Source organism: Thalassophryne amazonica, chromosome 6 (genome assembly GCF_902500255.1).
Source record: "Thalassophryne amazonica chromosome 6, fThaAma1.1, whole genome shotgun sequence".
Classification (NCBI taxonomy): domain Eukaryota; kingdom Metazoa; phylum Chordata; class Actinopteri; order Batrachoidiformes; family Batrachoididae; genus Thalassophryne; species Thalassophryne amazonica.
The window spans coordinates 101,829,831-101,846,462 of record NC_047108.1 but is presented as its reverse complement, the minus strand read 5'-3'; the positions used below and the strand labels follow the sequence as shown (position 1 = coordinate 101,846,462).

The 16,632-nt window shown below is 41.8% G+C and overlaps 1 protein-coding gene across 1 annotated transcript in view; it reads left to right on the top strand.

The window, feature by feature from the left end:
* Positions 1–16,632, top strand: part of LOC117512773 (membrane-associated guanylate kinase, WW and PDZ domain-containing protein 1) — a 122,449-nt gene that overhangs the window by 61,403 nt on the left and 44,414 nt on the right. The window contains 6 exon segments of the mRNA XM_034172987.1: positions 3,592–3,632; positions 3,635–3,700; positions 3,703–3,744; positions 5,009–5,019; positions 11,425–11,634; positions 11,781–11,851. Of these exon segments, the coding sequence (XP_034028878.1) occupies positions 3,592–3,632; positions 3,635–3,700; positions 3,703–3,744; positions 5,009–5,019; positions 11,425–11,634; positions 11,781–11,851 (441 nt within the window).

The following is a 16,632-nucleotide window of genomic DNA, read 5'->3' as shown; positions in this document are numbered from 1 at the left end:
TACACAGGAGGACCTGGTCAATGACCTGAAGAGAGTTGGGACCACAGTCACAAATATTACATTAGAACACATGATGCTGTCATGGCTGAAAATCCTGCAATGGCAGCAAGGTTCCCCCTGCTCAAGCCGCACATGTCCAGGCCCATTTGAAGTTCACCAGTGACCATCTAGATGATCCAGAGGAGGCCATGGCAGAAGGTCATGTGGTCAGATGAGACCAGATAGAGCTTTTTGGAATCAACTCCACTTACCATGTTTAGAGGATGAGAAAACCCCAAGAAAACCATCCCAACCATGAAGCTGGGGTGGAACATCAATACCTCCGGGGGTGCTCTTCTGCAAATTGGACAGACGACCTGCACCGTATTGAAGGGAGGATAGATGGGGTCATGTATTGTGAGATTTGGCAACACAACCTCCTTCCCTCCGTAAGAGCATTGAAGATGGGTCATGGCTGGGTCTTCCAGCATGACAATGACCCCAAACACACAGCCAGGGCAACTAAGGAGGGGCTCCGTAAGAAGCATTCAAGGTCCCGGAGTGGCCTGGCTAGTCTCCAGACTGAACTGAATACAAAATCTTTGGAGGGAGCTGAAACTCCAAACCTGAAAGATCTAGAGAAGATCGTATGGAGGAATGGATCAAAATCCGTGCTGCAGTGTGTGAAAACCTTTTTTTAATTATGTCTCTCACAGTGGACATGCACCTAAGATGAAAATTTCAGATCCCTCCATGATTTCTAAGTGGGAGAACTTGCAAAATCACAGGGTGTTCAAATACTTATTTTCTTCACTGTATTTGCAGTTCATTGTATTTTTGCATATATAAGATAAACAGAGAATGTATAAAATCCAGTTGAATAACACTGTTTTAACCCACAGTGATGTAATACAGAAGGAAACTGGTTTTGCATGTTGGTTGTATTTGACACCAAAATAAAGACTTTAAAATCAGTCCAAAAATCTTCGAACATAGCAGGTGCTAGCTGCAGAACAACAAAACCCTGAAAATAAGGGTTAGATGCCTGGTCTGCCTGTTTAAAAATAAATAATTAATTGCTTATTCTGGCCCTTTATTTGGATCAAACCAGAAATATTCTTTTGTAGTCCAGGACAGGGGTGATCTTTCATATTCATAGCCTGTTTGTCAGGCCTATCTTGCAACAGTACAAAGTTCTTGTCACCACCCCTTTACTGGATTCAGTTGCATCTATTCCACCTTATCACTAAGTTTCATGAAAATCAAATAATTAGTTTTTGTGTAGTCCTGCTAACGAATAATAAATTAACAGATTTACGAGATTTACCTAGCAAAATACAAAATGTTTCTGGCTTTCTTTCAACAAACAAGTTCATGGTCTTGCCTTTGAGCCATCGGTCATTGTGACAACTAGATTCTACATGCTGGACTCTCCACTTCCATCTTTGCATGTGTGGCAATCTGTTTGTATGGCCTAAGCAGAATGTCACATCACTGAGTCTTGCCTGCATAAGGATTCTTCCTGTAATCAAGAAACACCTGAGAGTTTTTCCTGACCACTGTTGTCAGTATGCTTTCTCAGGGAGTGGGTAAGGTCAGGACTTACTATTGTGAAGATCTTGGGGCGACTTATGTTGTGATTTGGCACTGTATATTCATTCATTCATTCATCTTTGCCAGCTTGCACTCGGCTGAGACGGACGCATTTTTCTCTTCTCCCTCCCTCCTTATCTTTCCTGCTTCTGTGGCGTGTTGTCTGTGAGGCTGCAGCTTTGCTCTTCTGGAAAATGACAAAAATGGATCTGTTAAAGTGGTCTCTGAATGCAGTTGACACTATTTTTTCCACAAGACATTCGGGGGCAGAGGACCCGACCTGTCCTGCTGGGATGCATGTGATGGGTTACGTGATGGACTCATGGAGGAGATGGCAGGTCATGTGCCTTTACGCGCTTTCTGTGGAGGACGTCGAAGATGTGTATATATTTGGCTTGGTGGTGACCGGCTTTCTGCTGTGTGGAGCGGGCATGGCGCTGGTTTACCGGAAAATTAAGAAAGTGGAAGCAGCATTAATTGGGCCATCCAGGCTGCCCTACATGATTGATTCGATTGGGAAGGCAGTGGCTGCGCAGTCAGCGGGTGTTAACCGCACGCTGGAAAACATCTCGGGCAGGATTGCAGCTCTGGAAACCCGCTTTGACCGTCAGTAAAGACCACATCCTACGTTCAGATGTATTGAGAGCCACTCTGTTCTCAGAACTGTGGAATCTTTCAGACGTCTGCAAATCTGGATATTCATTTGGCTTCCCCAAACACAGCTGCACTTCAAGGCCGCTGTGATAAAAAAACCTCCTCAAGAAGATCAACACTTCAGCCTCGCTCCCTGGTCATCCCCCTCCCCTCAGCTTCTCCAGCTCAGACGTTGACTGTGGACAGTGGACTGCTCAGGGCTGAGCCCCTCCCCCTTCCAGGATTGTCGGACAAGGCCATTGACGGCGCCTAATAGGCTGCCTCCGGAGTGTTCTGATAAACTGGACCTTCAAATCTCGGTTGTCGTCCTGCGTCTTTGTTTGTCTGTGTGATTATTGTTTTTCTATGCTGATGGGGGTTTTTTTCCCTCATTGCTGCTGTGTAACGCAGCAGCTATGAGGGTTTTTTCTCTTTCTTCCCTCGTGTGTGCTTTTTATATGTGTTTATGTACTGGGCCGGCCTATGTGTGTTGTGTTATGTGTGTGTCGTTTGTTATGGGTTCGGTTTTGGTTTGCTCAGCCCTGCTGTTGACCAAGGCAGGGATGTACATCTGGAGCTGGTCCCCGGGCGCCTAATGGCGACTTCTGCTCCTAACTGGCAATTAGGATGGGTTAAATGCAGTAGACACATTTCATTGTGCAGGGAACATGTTCTTTCGTGCATATGACAATAAAATTCTTTTGAATCCTTGAATCCTTTGAATCTTCTACCACTTAGTCCAATTAAGGGTCACGGGGGGCTGGAGCCTATCCCAGCAGCCATAGAGCACGAGGCGGGGTACACCCAGGACAGGACGCCAATCTGTCGCACGGCCACAAACAGACAAACAAACACAGACACACCCACACACATACACCTACGGACAATTTAAAGATTCCAATCCACCTAACCCGCATGTCTTTGGATGTGGGAGGAAACCTGTGCACCCGGAGGAAACCCACGCAAACACGGGGAGAACATGCAAATTCCACACAGAACGGCCACGGGAATTGAACCCACGACCTTGTCGCTGTGAAGCAACAATGCTAATCACTAAGCCACCGTGCTGCCCACTGTATAAATAAATTCAATTGAATTAAATTTAATTTCTTCTCATGCAGCCTTAGCAGATAGAAGCTAGAATATAAAGTAGAACATATACCGTAGGTCACCTCAGGGCATATATCATGTTCATTCTTTGGTGATGCTGTATTGTGGAGAAAGTAAACCTGCCCTCTTGCCGAAGCATGTGTACTAATGGACTCAGTAACAGATATTTATGTGTTACTTACATTTACAAACCCTGGTAAACTCTTACGAAGACATTAATATAATTTACAGTTTGTTCAGCACATCTGACAGTGTACTCATGTTATCATCACTCAGGAATTACTAACGGCACACCACGGCCCATTCACAATCAGTGCGAGAGAGCCCCCCCATGACCTACCAGGAGCACCGCAACCTGCTCAGAAACTTCCGTGCACGCAGCAAAATCGCTCAGGCAACCTAGAGAAAGCAGCAGAAGAAGGCAGAACAGTGAGGACAGCTTAGGTTTGTCAGCAGTTATTTGTAATGCTGTGCTATTGTACAATCCCATTCAGAAAAAGTTGGACGTATTGAAAATGCCAATGTCACCACCCACCCCACCCCCCAGCAAGGATTCTTTTGATTTAATTTGACTTCTATTTCATTACAGACAGTATTCAACCAAGATATTTAATGTTTTGTGTGGTCAACCTCATTTCAATGTACAACCCCTGGCAAAAATTATGGAATCACCGGCCTCGGAGGATGTTCATTCAGTTGTTTAATTTTGTAGAAAAAAAGCAGATCACAGACATGACACAAAACTAAAGTCATGTTCAAAATGGCAGCTTTCTGGCTTTAAGAAACACTATAAGAAATCAGGAAAAAAATTGTGGCAGTCAGTAACGGTTACTTTTTATACAAGCAGAGGGAAAAATATGGAATCACTCTCAATTCTGAGGAAAAAATTATGAAATCATGAAAAACAAAAGAACGCACCAACACATCACTAGTATTTTGTTGCACCACCTCTGGCTTTTATAACAGCTTGCAGTCTCTGAGGCATGGACTTATTGAGTGACAAATCAATCAATTTCAATCAATTTTTTTATATAGCGCCAAATCACAACAAAACAGTTGCCCCAAGGCGCTTTATATTGTAAAGGCAAGGCCATACAATAATTATGTAAAACCCCAACGGTCAAAACGACCCCCTGTGAGCAAGCACTTGGCTACAGTGGGAAGGAAAAACTCCCTTTAACAGGAAGAAACCTCCAGCAGAACCAGGCTCAGGGAGGGGCAGTCTTCTGCTGGGACTGGTTGGGGCTGAGGGAGAGAACCAGGAAAAAGACATGCTGTGGAGGGGAGCAGAGATCGATCACTAATGATTAAATGCAGAGTGGTGCATACAGAGCAAAAAGAGAAAGAAACAGTGCATCATGGGAACCCCCCAGCAGTCTACGTCTATAGCAGCATAACTAAGGGATGGTTCAGGGTCACCTGATCCAGCCCTAACTATAAGCTTTAGCAAAAAGGAAAGTTTTAAGCCTAATCTTAAAAGTAGAGAGGGTGTCTGTCTCCCTGATCTGAATTGGGAGCTGGTTCCACAGGAGAGGAGCCTGAAAGCTGAAGGCTCTGCCTCCCATTCTACTCTTACAAACTCTAGGAACTACAAGTAAGCCTGCAGTCTGAGAGCGAAGCGCTCTATTGGGGTGATATGGTACTACGAGGTCCCTAAGATAAGATGGGACCTGATTATTCAAAACCTTATAAGTAAGAAGAAGAATTTTAAATTCTATTCTAGAATTAACAGGAAGCCAATGAAGAGAGGCCAATATGGGTGAGATATGCTCTCTCCTTCTAGTCCCCGTCAGTACTCTAGCTGCAGCATTTTGAATTAACTGAAGGCTTTTTAGGGAACTTTTAGGACAACCTGATAATAATGAATTACAATAGTCCAGCCTAGAGGAAATAAATGCATGAATTAGTTTTTCAGCATCACTCTGAGACAAGACCTTTCTGATTTTAGAGATATTGCGTAAATGCAAAAAAGCAGTCCTACATATTTGTTTAATATGCGCTTTGAATGACATATCCTGATCAAAAATGACTCCAAGATTTCTCACAGTATTACTAGAGGTCAGGGTAATGCCATCCACAGTAAGGATCTGGTTAGACACCATGTTTCTAAGATTTGTGGGACCAAGTACAATAACTTCAGTTTTATCTGAGTTTAAAAGCAGGAAATTAGAGGTCATCCATGTCTTTATGTCTGTAAGACAATCCTGCAGTTTAGCTAATTGGTGTGTGTCCTCTGGCTTCATGGATAGATAAAGCTGGGTATCATCTGCGTAACAATGAAAATTTAAGCAATACCGTTTAATAATACTGCCTAAGGGAAGCATGTATAAAGTGAATAAAATTGGTCCTAGCACAGAACCTTGTGGAACTCCATAATTAACTTTAGTCTGTGAAGAAGATTCCCCATTTACATCAACAAATTGTAATCTATTAGACAAATATGATTGAAACCACCGCAGCGCAGTGCCTTTAATACCTATGGCATGCTCTAATCTCTGTAATAAAATTTCAAAAGCAGCACTGAGGTCTAACAGAACAAGCACAGAGATGAGTCCACTGTCCGAGGCCATAAGAAGATAATTTGTAACCTTCACTAATGCTGTTTCTGTACTATGATGAATTCTAAAACCTGACTGAAACTCTTCAAATAGACCATTCCTCTGCAGATGATCAGTTAGCTGTTTTACAACTACCCTTTCAAGAATTTTTGAGAGAAAAGGAAGGTTGGAGATTGGCCTATAATTAGCTAAGATAGCTGGGTCAAGTGATGGCTTTTTAAGTAATGGTTTAATTACTGCCACCTTAAAAGCCTGTGGTACATAGCCAACTAACAAAGATAGATTGATCAAATTTAAGATCGAAGCATTAAATAATGGTAGGGCTTCCTTGAGCAGCCTGGTAGGAATGGGGTCTAATAAACATGTTGATGGTTTGGATGAAGTAACTAATGAAAATAACTCAGACAGAACAATCGGAGAGAAAGAGTCTAACCAAATACCGGCATCACTGAAAGCAGCCAAAGATAACGATACGTCTTTGGGATGGTTATGAGTAATTTTTTCTCTAATAGTTAAAATTTTGTTAGCAAAGAAAGTCATGAAGTCATTACTAGTTAAAGTTAATGGAATACTCAGCTCAATAGAGCTCTGACTCTTTGTCAGCCTGGCTACAGTGCTGAAAAGAAACCTGGGGTTGTTCTTATTTTCTTCAATTAGTGATGAGTAGTAAGATGTCCTAGCTTTACGGAGGGCTTTTTTATAGAGCAACAGACTCTTTTTCCAGGCTAAGTGAAGATCTTCTAAATTAGTGAGACGCCATTTCCTCTCCAACTTACGGGTTATCTGCTTTAAGCTACGAGTTTGTGAGTTATACCACGGAGTCAGACACTTCTGATTTAAAGCTCTCTTTTTCAGAGGAGCTACAGCATCCAAAGTTGTCTTCAATGAGGATGTAAAACTATTGACGAGATACTCTATCTCCCTTACAGAGTTTAGGTAGCTACTCTGCACTGTGTTGGTATATGGCATTAGAGAACATAAAGAAGGAATCATATCCTTAAACCTAGTTACAGCGCTTTCTGAAAGACTTCTAGTGTAATGAAACTTATTCCCCACTGCTGGGTAGTCCATCAGAGTAAATGTAAATGTTATTAAGAAATGATCAGACAGAAGGGAGTTTTCAGGGAATACTGTTAAGTCTTCTATTTCCATACCATAAGTCAGAACAAGATCTAAGATATGATTAAAGTGGTGGGTGGACTCATTTACTTTTTGAGCAAAGCCAATAGAGTCTAATAATAGATTAAATGCAGTGTTGAGGCTGTCATTCTCAGCATCTGTGTGGATGTTAAAATCGCCCACTATAATTATCTTATCTGAGCTAAGCACTAAGTCAGACAAAAGGTCTGAAAATTCACAGAGAAACTCACAGTAACGACCAGGTGGACGATAGATAATAACAAATAAAACTGGTTTTTGGGACTTCCAATTTGGATGGACAAGACTAAGAGACAAGCTTTCAAATGAATTAAAGCTCTGTCTGGGTTTTGATTAATTAATAAGCTGGAATGGAAGATTGCTGCTAATCCTCCGCCCCAGCCCGTGCTACGAGCATTCTGACAGTTAGTGTGACTCGGGGGTGTTGGCTCATTTAAACTAACATATTCATCCTGCTGTAACCAGGTTTCTGTAAGGCAGAATAAATCAATATGTTGATCAATTATTATATCATTTACTAACAGGGACTTAGGAGAGAGAGACCTAATGTTTAACAGACCACATTTAACTGTTTTAGTCTGTGGTGCAGTTGAAGGTGCTATATTATTTTTTCTTTTTGAATTTTTATGCTTAAATAGATTTTTGCTGGTTATTGGTAGTCTGGGAGCAGGCACCGTCTCTACGGGGATGGGGTAATGAGGGGATGGCAGGGGGAGAGAAGCTGCAGAGAGGTGTGTAAGACTACAACTCTGCTTCCTGGTCCCAACCCTGGATAGTCACGGTTTGGAGGATTTAAGAAAATTGGCCAGATTTCTAGAAATGAGAGCTGCTCCATCCAAAGTGGGATGGATGCCGTCTCTCCTAACAAGACCAGGTTTTCCCCAGAAGCTTTGCCAATTATCTATGAAGCCCACCTCATTTTTTGGACACCACTCAGACAGCCAGCAATTCAAGGAGAACATGCGGCTAAACATGTCACTCCCGGTCCGATTGGGGAGGGGCCCAGAGAAAACTACAGAGTCCGACATTGTTTTTGCAAAGTTACACACCGATTTAATGTTAATTTTAGTGACCTCCGATTGGCGTAACCGGGTGTCATTACTGCCGACGTGAATTACAATCTTACCAAATTTACGCTTAGCCTTAGCCAGCAGTTTCAAATTTCCTTCAATGTCGCCTGCTCTGGCCCCCGGAAGACAATTGACTATGGTTGCTGGTGTCGCTAACTTCACATTTCTCAAAACAGAGTCGCCAATAACCAGAGTTTGATCCTCGGCGGGTGTGTCGTCGAGTGGGGAAAAACGGTTAGAAATGTGAACGGGTTGGCGGTGTACACGGGGCTTCTGTTTAGGGCTACGCTTCCTCCTCACAGTCACCCAGTCGGCCTGCTTTCCCGGCTGCTCGGGATCTGCCAGGGGGTAACTAACGGCGGCTAAGCTACCTTGGTCCGCACCGACTACAGGGGCCTGGCTAGCTGTAGAATTTTCCACGGTGCGGAGCCGAGTCTCCAATTTGCCCAGCCTGGCCTCCAAAGCTACGAATAAGCTACACTTATTACAAGTACCATTACTGCTAAAGGAGGCCGAGGAATAACTAACATTTCACACCCAGAGCAGAAAAGTGCGGGAGAGACAGGAGAAGCCGCCATGCTAAATCGGCTAAGAGCTAGTAGCTACGCTAAGCTAGCGGATTCCTAAAAACACGCAAAGTGATAATGTGTAAATAATTTAGAGGTGATTCAGCAGAAGGAGTGCTTTAGTTAAGGCACGTAAAGATTACACTGGGAAACAAATCGTAATCTAGATAACTAGATCAATCTACTGCACAGATTAAACAGCTAACAGATACAGAAAAACACCGCTGTGCTCCGGAACAGGAAGTGATACAATACCGCAGTGAGAGCCAACCACCAGTAGAGCAAACAGTACTCTTCATCAATCTGGCTCCAACTTTCTCTGATTGCTGTTGCCAGATCAGCTTTGCAGATTGGAGCTTTGTCATGGACCATTTTCTTCAACTTCCACCAAAGATTTTCAATTGGATTAAGATCCAGACTATTTGCAGGCCATGACATTGACCCTATGTGTCTTTTTGCAAGGAATGTTTTCACAGTTTTTGCTCTGTGGCAAGATGCATTATCATCTTGAAAATGATTTCATCATCCCCAAACATCCTTTCAATTGATGGGATAAGAAAAGTGTCCAAAATATCAATGTAAACTTGTGCATTTATTGATGATGTAATGACAGCCATCTCCACAGTGCCTTTACCTGACATGTAGCCCCATATCATCAATGACTGTGGAAATTTACATGTTCTCTTCAGGCAGTCATCTTTATAAATCTCATTGGAACGGCACCAAACAAAAGTTCCAGCGTCATCACCTTGCCCAATGCAGATTCAAGATTCATCACTGAATATGACATTCATCCAGTCATCCACAGTCCACGATTGCTTTTCCTTAGCCCATTATAACCTTGTTTTTTTTCTCTTTAGGTGTTAATGATGGCTTTCGTTTAGCTTTTCTGTATGTAAATCCCATTTCCTTTAGGCGGTTTCTTACAGTTCGATCACAGACGTTGACTCCAGTTTCCTCCCATTCGTTCCTCATGTGTTTTGTTGTGCATTTTTGATTTTTGAGACATATTGCTTTAAGTTTTCTGTCTTGAACGCTTTGATGTCTTCCTTGGTCTACCAGTATGTTTGCCTTTAACAACCTTCCCATGTTGTTTTGTATTTAGTCCAGAGTTTAGACACAGCTGACTGTGAACAACCAACATCTTTTGCAACAGTGTGTGATGATTTACCCTCTTTAAGAGTTTGATAATCCTTTCCTTTGTTTCAATTGACATCTCTTGTGTTGGAGCAGGATTCATGTCAGTCCACTTGGTGCAACAGCTCTCCAAGGTGTGATCACTCCTTTTTAGATGCAGATTAACGAGCAGATCTGATTTGATGCAGGTGTTAGTTTTGGGGATGAAAATTTACAGGGTGATTCCATAATTTATTCCCTCTGCTTGGTCTAAAAAAGTAACCGTTACTGACTGCCACAATTTTTTTTCTTGATTTCTTATAGTGTTTCTTAAAGCCAGAAAGTTGCCATTTGAAATGACTTTAGTTTTGTGTCATGTCTGTGATCTGTTATTTTTTTTTATACAAAATTAAACAACTGAATGAACATCCTCTGAGGTCGGTGATTCCATAATTTTTGCTAGGGGTTGTATATACATCCATGCCTTCATTTCAGGCCTGCAACAACATTCCATACAAAAACAAGGGATGAGCCAATTCATTTTATGGATTAAATAATCACTTTCCCATCCAGTTTTCTTGAGACAAGTCAGGAGATGGAAATGTGAACATTTCTAAGTCACTGAATATGTCCTTTAACTTCATTTACATCAATCATTAACAAATAAAAATGGTATGCTTCTGTTATGTATGATAAATCTGTGTCAAGTAGGTTGTTCTAAAAAATTGAGTGACCATGCTGGAAGGAGACAGGTGAGGGAAGCCACCCAGATGATCTCTGAAAGAATTACAGGTTTATCCACATCTGGTAGGCAGAATTATGTTTCCGCAGGTATCACACTAAATGACCTATTGTGGCATTTCAAAGGAATGTGATTGGCAGATGATGTGACAGATGATTTATTGCAGCAGAAACCCAAAATCAGTTCATTCCATATTTTCATTTTCAGTGTATTAAAATAGACTGTATGAATTTTAAAACTGAAGAGCAAAGCTGTAAGTGAGGCTAGGATGTAGTCAGGTGGCTCATGTAGGAGGCAGGTAGTGTGTTAGGGTGAGTGTAGGCAGGAAGCCAGTATGGTGTAAGAGATGAGAGAGAGGTGAGCAGAGGAGGGTGTGAAACATATAAAACAGGCAGGGATCCAAACGGAGAGGTGCTCTTAAGTCATAGGTAGTACAAGCAGAAAGGATGGGCTGGATGGAGCGGGATGCAGGGTGAACGTGAGTAGACGTTTTGGAGTGCCGTCCAACACCCTGACCTCTGCTGACTCATCCTGTGAAGTGGTACTGTGGGGGCAGCTGACTTTTGCAGCTCTTCCTGTGTCCAGCAGGACTCAGGATGCCTGATGTCACGTCCAGCATCTTTCGTATTTATGCTGAAGCTCACACACGATGAACAGCTACAAGGACAGCTGGTGGGGGGGGGGGGGGGGTGGTGGTAAAAAAATGCTTATTGTCCTTTTTCTGGTGACACAGAATGCATGGTTACACACTCTGCCTCCTTAGAGGGCCACAATTGAGGCTGAGGTTGCTAACCTCATGCCACAACTTGCAACCTGTTACAGCTGCAGGACAAATTTTATCTCATGCAAATATATAACTTGTCCTTAATCATATTTCAATTTAATTTGTAGCTTCTCACTGCTGATATTACAGGAGGCTCAGCAGGTGTCAGCAGCAGGGTGTCACCTGGCTACCTGGTCACCGATCGGCCCCGGGCATCCAGTGGAGGGAATGGCACTGTGGTAGAGAACGGCGTCATAGGTGGCAGAAGTGGTGCCAGACTGCGAGGTGTGATGCCTGATCACTGGGAGCCGGTCTTCAGTGACACAGGAGAGACTTTGTATATTGAGTGAGTGTCTTCACCAAACCAATAGAAATCTGTTAAACACTAAGTCCATTAGAGCCGCTTTTAAAAAGATGCCATCACAACTGAAAGCAAAATAGCATCTATACATCACAAGTTCATTTTGCTTTTTTCTCTCGTGTCTCTTCAAGTCACAGCCCAAAAAGAACCAGCTGGCAGAGTCCAAGATTTTCAAGTAGGGAAACTATCTACAAAAATGAATGTAAGCCTCCCCCATTATCAAATTTATTATCTTCTTTCTTTTTGTTGCTGTTTCTTTTGTTGTTGATTTTTCTCTTTCTGTCACTTTTTCTCTTTCCCTCTCTAGCTTGCTTTCTTTAGCTTCATCCCTTCTTTGGCTTTCTTTGTCTCATTTTCTGTATCTCTTTCTCACTCTTTATTTCACTTTGTTGTTCTCTTTCCTTCATTTTCCCTGTGGTTCTCTTTTCATGTCTTTCTCAGTTCTCTATCTTTCGCTGGGTTTGGGTATGAACGGCATCACTGATACTACATATCTGATCATAAGCGACACAGCCAGCTTGTTGACAACCAGTGAGATGGAATGAGCTTTTAGTTGAACACAGACGTGTAAGCAATTAAGCCCTAAAGCTGCTGGCGAACAACCAGACTTACTGCCATCACATGGGCCACACGTGACTATGTGACAGCATATCTCCATCATTTTGGTTGTAGGATTCATGAGTAAAAGAGTAAAAGCACAAAGTCCTGGTCAGAATTATTGACTCCCTGATTTTCATACATGTAATTAAGAAAATCTTCAGGAATAAATGCAGATGAATAATTGAAAATGTCCAATGTTATTGAAGAAAAAACATGAATTTTCTGCACACTTAACTCGAAATAGATATTTAAAATATATTTTTAAAACCAAGCTTTGGTTTGAAGACCTTTATCAGGGCATTGCACATAAAGAAAAAACAGCTTGTTTTATATAATGTAGAAGTCTTTCTATGTAATCACCTAAAGAGGGTTACATTTGTATGAGGTCACCAGTGTCTACTTGGGAGTTGTAGTTCTCTAGGTACGCCAATTTGTATATCTCTAGGTACACAATTTTTGGTGATGCTGATATCTTTACAGCAGAACAAAGGTCAAAGTGTTTAGGATTCTGGTACGTCCTGTCTTACTGTATGGTTGTGAGACTTAGATGTGAAGGTTAGTATCTCACTTAGCTGCGACAGCATGTAATTGATATCCGCAAGGAAATTCGCACAGTTTCTTAGTTTGAGGCTCAGATCCTTCATGCATGCATGGACAGCGTGCTTGACATCACCGGTGTGGAAGATGAGGACAGCTCCAGCATTCCGGCTTTATTTTATTTGACTTAATTTTTTTTCGGAGCACTTCCAAAGGATCACTGAGCCCACACTCGCATCAAGCAGCACTTCAAGTGCTTCATGGTGCTTGGCCGGAGGGGGAGTGTGTAGTAATTTGTGGAGGAGAGGACAGTCACCAGCCAGGAGAATAATATTGACATGTAGCAGCTCCTGGACATCATTCTGCAAGTCTGTGAGTGGCTGCCTACCCTTTTCTTCTTCTTTAAAAAAAAAAAATTATATTAATTTTTATTTATTTATTTTATTACTACAGTATTTACAGTGCATTTTCTGGCTAAAGTTGGGTGAATTTTCACAGCCTCTTTCACATAACAATGTCATAGCCCATTCTGGGCACTGTATGCGCAAACGTGTCATAATTTTAACCATGCCAGTGGTGTTCAACATCCATGAGAGTGCCGCGTGGCATTTACGCACAAATCTTTGCACTTGCAAAGGCCACGCTCTTGGCTCCCGCACTAAATGTGTGCAGACTGCTTCAGATCTGTGGCTGTATTTTTGCCGCCTCTCCAGACAGCATTCAGCGGACAGTCAGCCGCCATGTGTGCATGTGTCGGGATGGTCAATTCAGTGAGATTCGCATGAAAATGTTGTTGCATTTTTGTCTGTTTTGGCGTGATTTTATGTCTCTACCTCCTCTCCACAAGTTGCGCCCCAGTGAGATACTGCCCTAACTAGCGACCAATGGTCACAATTGGATGTCTTTGATACAATGTCACGTTGGCGTATCCTTGGGTACTGCTGGAATGTCTTTATGTCAAAGAATCCCTTATTCAGGGAACTCAGATAAGTAGTATCACTTGCATTATGAGGGAACATCACCATACAGCACTGTGGCATGTTTCTCTGGGTGTGATCCAACACATTGGTCCTTTTTTTTTAAATAATACCATTTCTAATGCTCCCAGACAGCCCTTTTGTCTTTATTTTTGTGAAGACGAACCTGCAAGCAATCAGCCTCTTGTTATGCAGTAAAACTATATTTATTACTCTTTCAGAGCTTCACCAGGACTGGGTCGCAGGGATTTTGTACATTTTGAGTCTATTTTTAATTTTACTTTATAAAAGCATTTTTTGTTGTTTTTATGTTCTCTAATGCCACATACCAACACAGTGCAGAGTAGCTACCTAAACTCTGTAAGGGAGATAGAGTATCTCGTCAATAGTTTTACATCCTTATTGAAGACAACTTTGGATGCTGTAGCTCCTCTGAAAAAGAGAGCTTTAAATCAGAAGTGCCTGACTCCGTGGTATAACTCACAAACTCGCAGCTTAAAGCAGATAACCCGTAAGTTGGAGAGGAAATGGCGTCTCACTAATTTAGAAGATCTTCACTTAGCCTGGAAAAAGAGTCTGTTGCTCTATAAAAAAGCCCTCCGTAAAGCTAGGACATCTTACTACTCATCACTAATTGAAGAAAATAAGAACAACCCCAGGTTTCTTTTCAGCACTGTAGCCAGGCTGACAAAGAGTCAGAGCTCTATTGAGCCGAGTATTCCTTTAACTTTAACTAGTAATGACTTCATGACTTTCTTTGCTAATAAAATTTTAACTATTAGAGAAAAAATTACTCATAACCATCCCAAAGACGTATCGTTATCTTTGGCTGCTTTCAGTGATGCCGGTATTTGGTTAGACTCTTTCTCTCAGATTGTTCTGTCTGAGTTATTTTCATTAGTTACTTCATCCAAACCATCAACATGTCTATTAGACCCCATTCCTACCAGGCTGCTCAAGGAAGCCCTACCATTATTTAATGCTTCAATCTTAAATATGATCAATCTATCTTTATTAGTTGGCTATGTACCACAGGCTTTTAAGGTGGCAGTAATTAAACCATTATTTAAAAAGCCATCACTTGACCCAGCTATCTTAGCTAATTATAGGCCAATCTCCAACCTTCCTTTTCTCTCAAAAATTCTTGAAAGGGTAGTTGTAAAACAGCTAACTGATCATCTGCAGAGGAATGGTCTATTTGAAGAGTTTCAGTCAGGTTTTAGAATTCATCATAATACAGAAACAGCATTAGTGAAGGTTACAAATGATCTTCTTATGGCCTCAGACAGTGGACTCATCTCTGTGCTTGTTCTGTTAGACCTCAGTGCTGCTTTTGATACTGTTGACCATAAAATTTTATTACAGAGATTAGAGCATGCCATAGGTATTAAAGGCACTGCGCTGCGGTGGTTTGAATCATATTTATCTAATAGATTACAATTTGTTCATGTAAATGGGGAATCTTCTTCACAGACTAAGGTTAATTATGGAGTTCCACAAGGTTCTGTGCTAGGATCAATTTTATTCACTTTATACATGCTTCCCCTTAGGCAGTATTATTAGACGGCATTGCTTAAATTTTCATTGTTACGCAGATGATACCCAGCTTTATCTATCCATGAAGCCAGAGGACACACACCAATTAGCTAAACTGCAGGATTGTCTTACAGACATAAAGACATGGATGACCTCTAATTTCCTGCTTTTAAACTCAGATAAAACTGAAGTTATTGTACTTGGCCCCACAAATCTTAGAAACATGGTGTCTAACCAGATCCTTACTCTGGATGGCATTACCCTGACCTCTAGTAATACTGTGAGAAATCTTGGAGTCATTTTTGATCAGGATATGTCATTCAAAGCGCATATTAAACAAATATGTAGGACTGCTTTTTTGCATTTACGCAATATCTCTAAAATTAGAAAGGTCTTGTCTCAGAGTGATGCTGAAAAACTAATTCATGCATTTATTTCCTCTAGGCTGGACTATTGTAATTCATTTTTATCAGGTTGTCCTAAAAGTTCCCTGAAAAGCCTTGAGTTAATTCAAAATGCTGCACCTAGAGTACTAACGGGGACTAGAAGGAGAGAGCATATCTCACCCATATTGGCCTCTCTTCATTGGCTTCCTGTTAATTCTAGAATAGAATTTAAAATTCTTCTTCTTACTTATAAGGTTTTGAATAATCAGGTCCCATCTTATCTTAGGGACCTCATAGTACCATATCACCCCAATAGAGCGCTTCGCTCTCAGACTGCAGGCTTACTTGTAGTTCCTAGGGTTTGTAAGAGTAGAATGGGAGGCAGAGCCTTCAGCTTTCAGGCTCCTCTCCTGTGGAACCAGCTCCCACTTCGGATCAGGGAGACAGACACCCTCTCTACTTTTAAGATTAGGCTTAAAACTTTCCTTTTTGCTAAAGCTTATAGTTAGGGCTGGATCAGGTGACCCTGAACCATCCCTTAGTTATGCTGCTATAGACTTAGACTGCTGGGGGGTTCCCATGATGCACTGAGTGTTTCTTTCTCTTTTTGCTCTGTATGCACCACTCTGCATTTAATCATTAGTGATTGATCTCTGCTCCCCTCCACAGTATGTCTTTTTCCTGGTTCTCTCCCTCAGCCCCAACCAGTCCCAGCAGAAGACTGCCCCTCCCTGAGCCTGGTTCTGCTGGAGGTTTCTTCCTGTTAAAAGGGAGTTTTTCCTTCCCACTGTTGCCAAGTGCTTGCTCACAGGGGGTCGTTTTGACCATTGGGGTTTTTACGTAATTATTGTATGGCCTTGCCTTACAATATAAAGCACCTTGGGGCAACTGTTTGTTGTGATTTGGCGCTATATAAATAAAATTGATTGATTGATTGGTTAAATAAC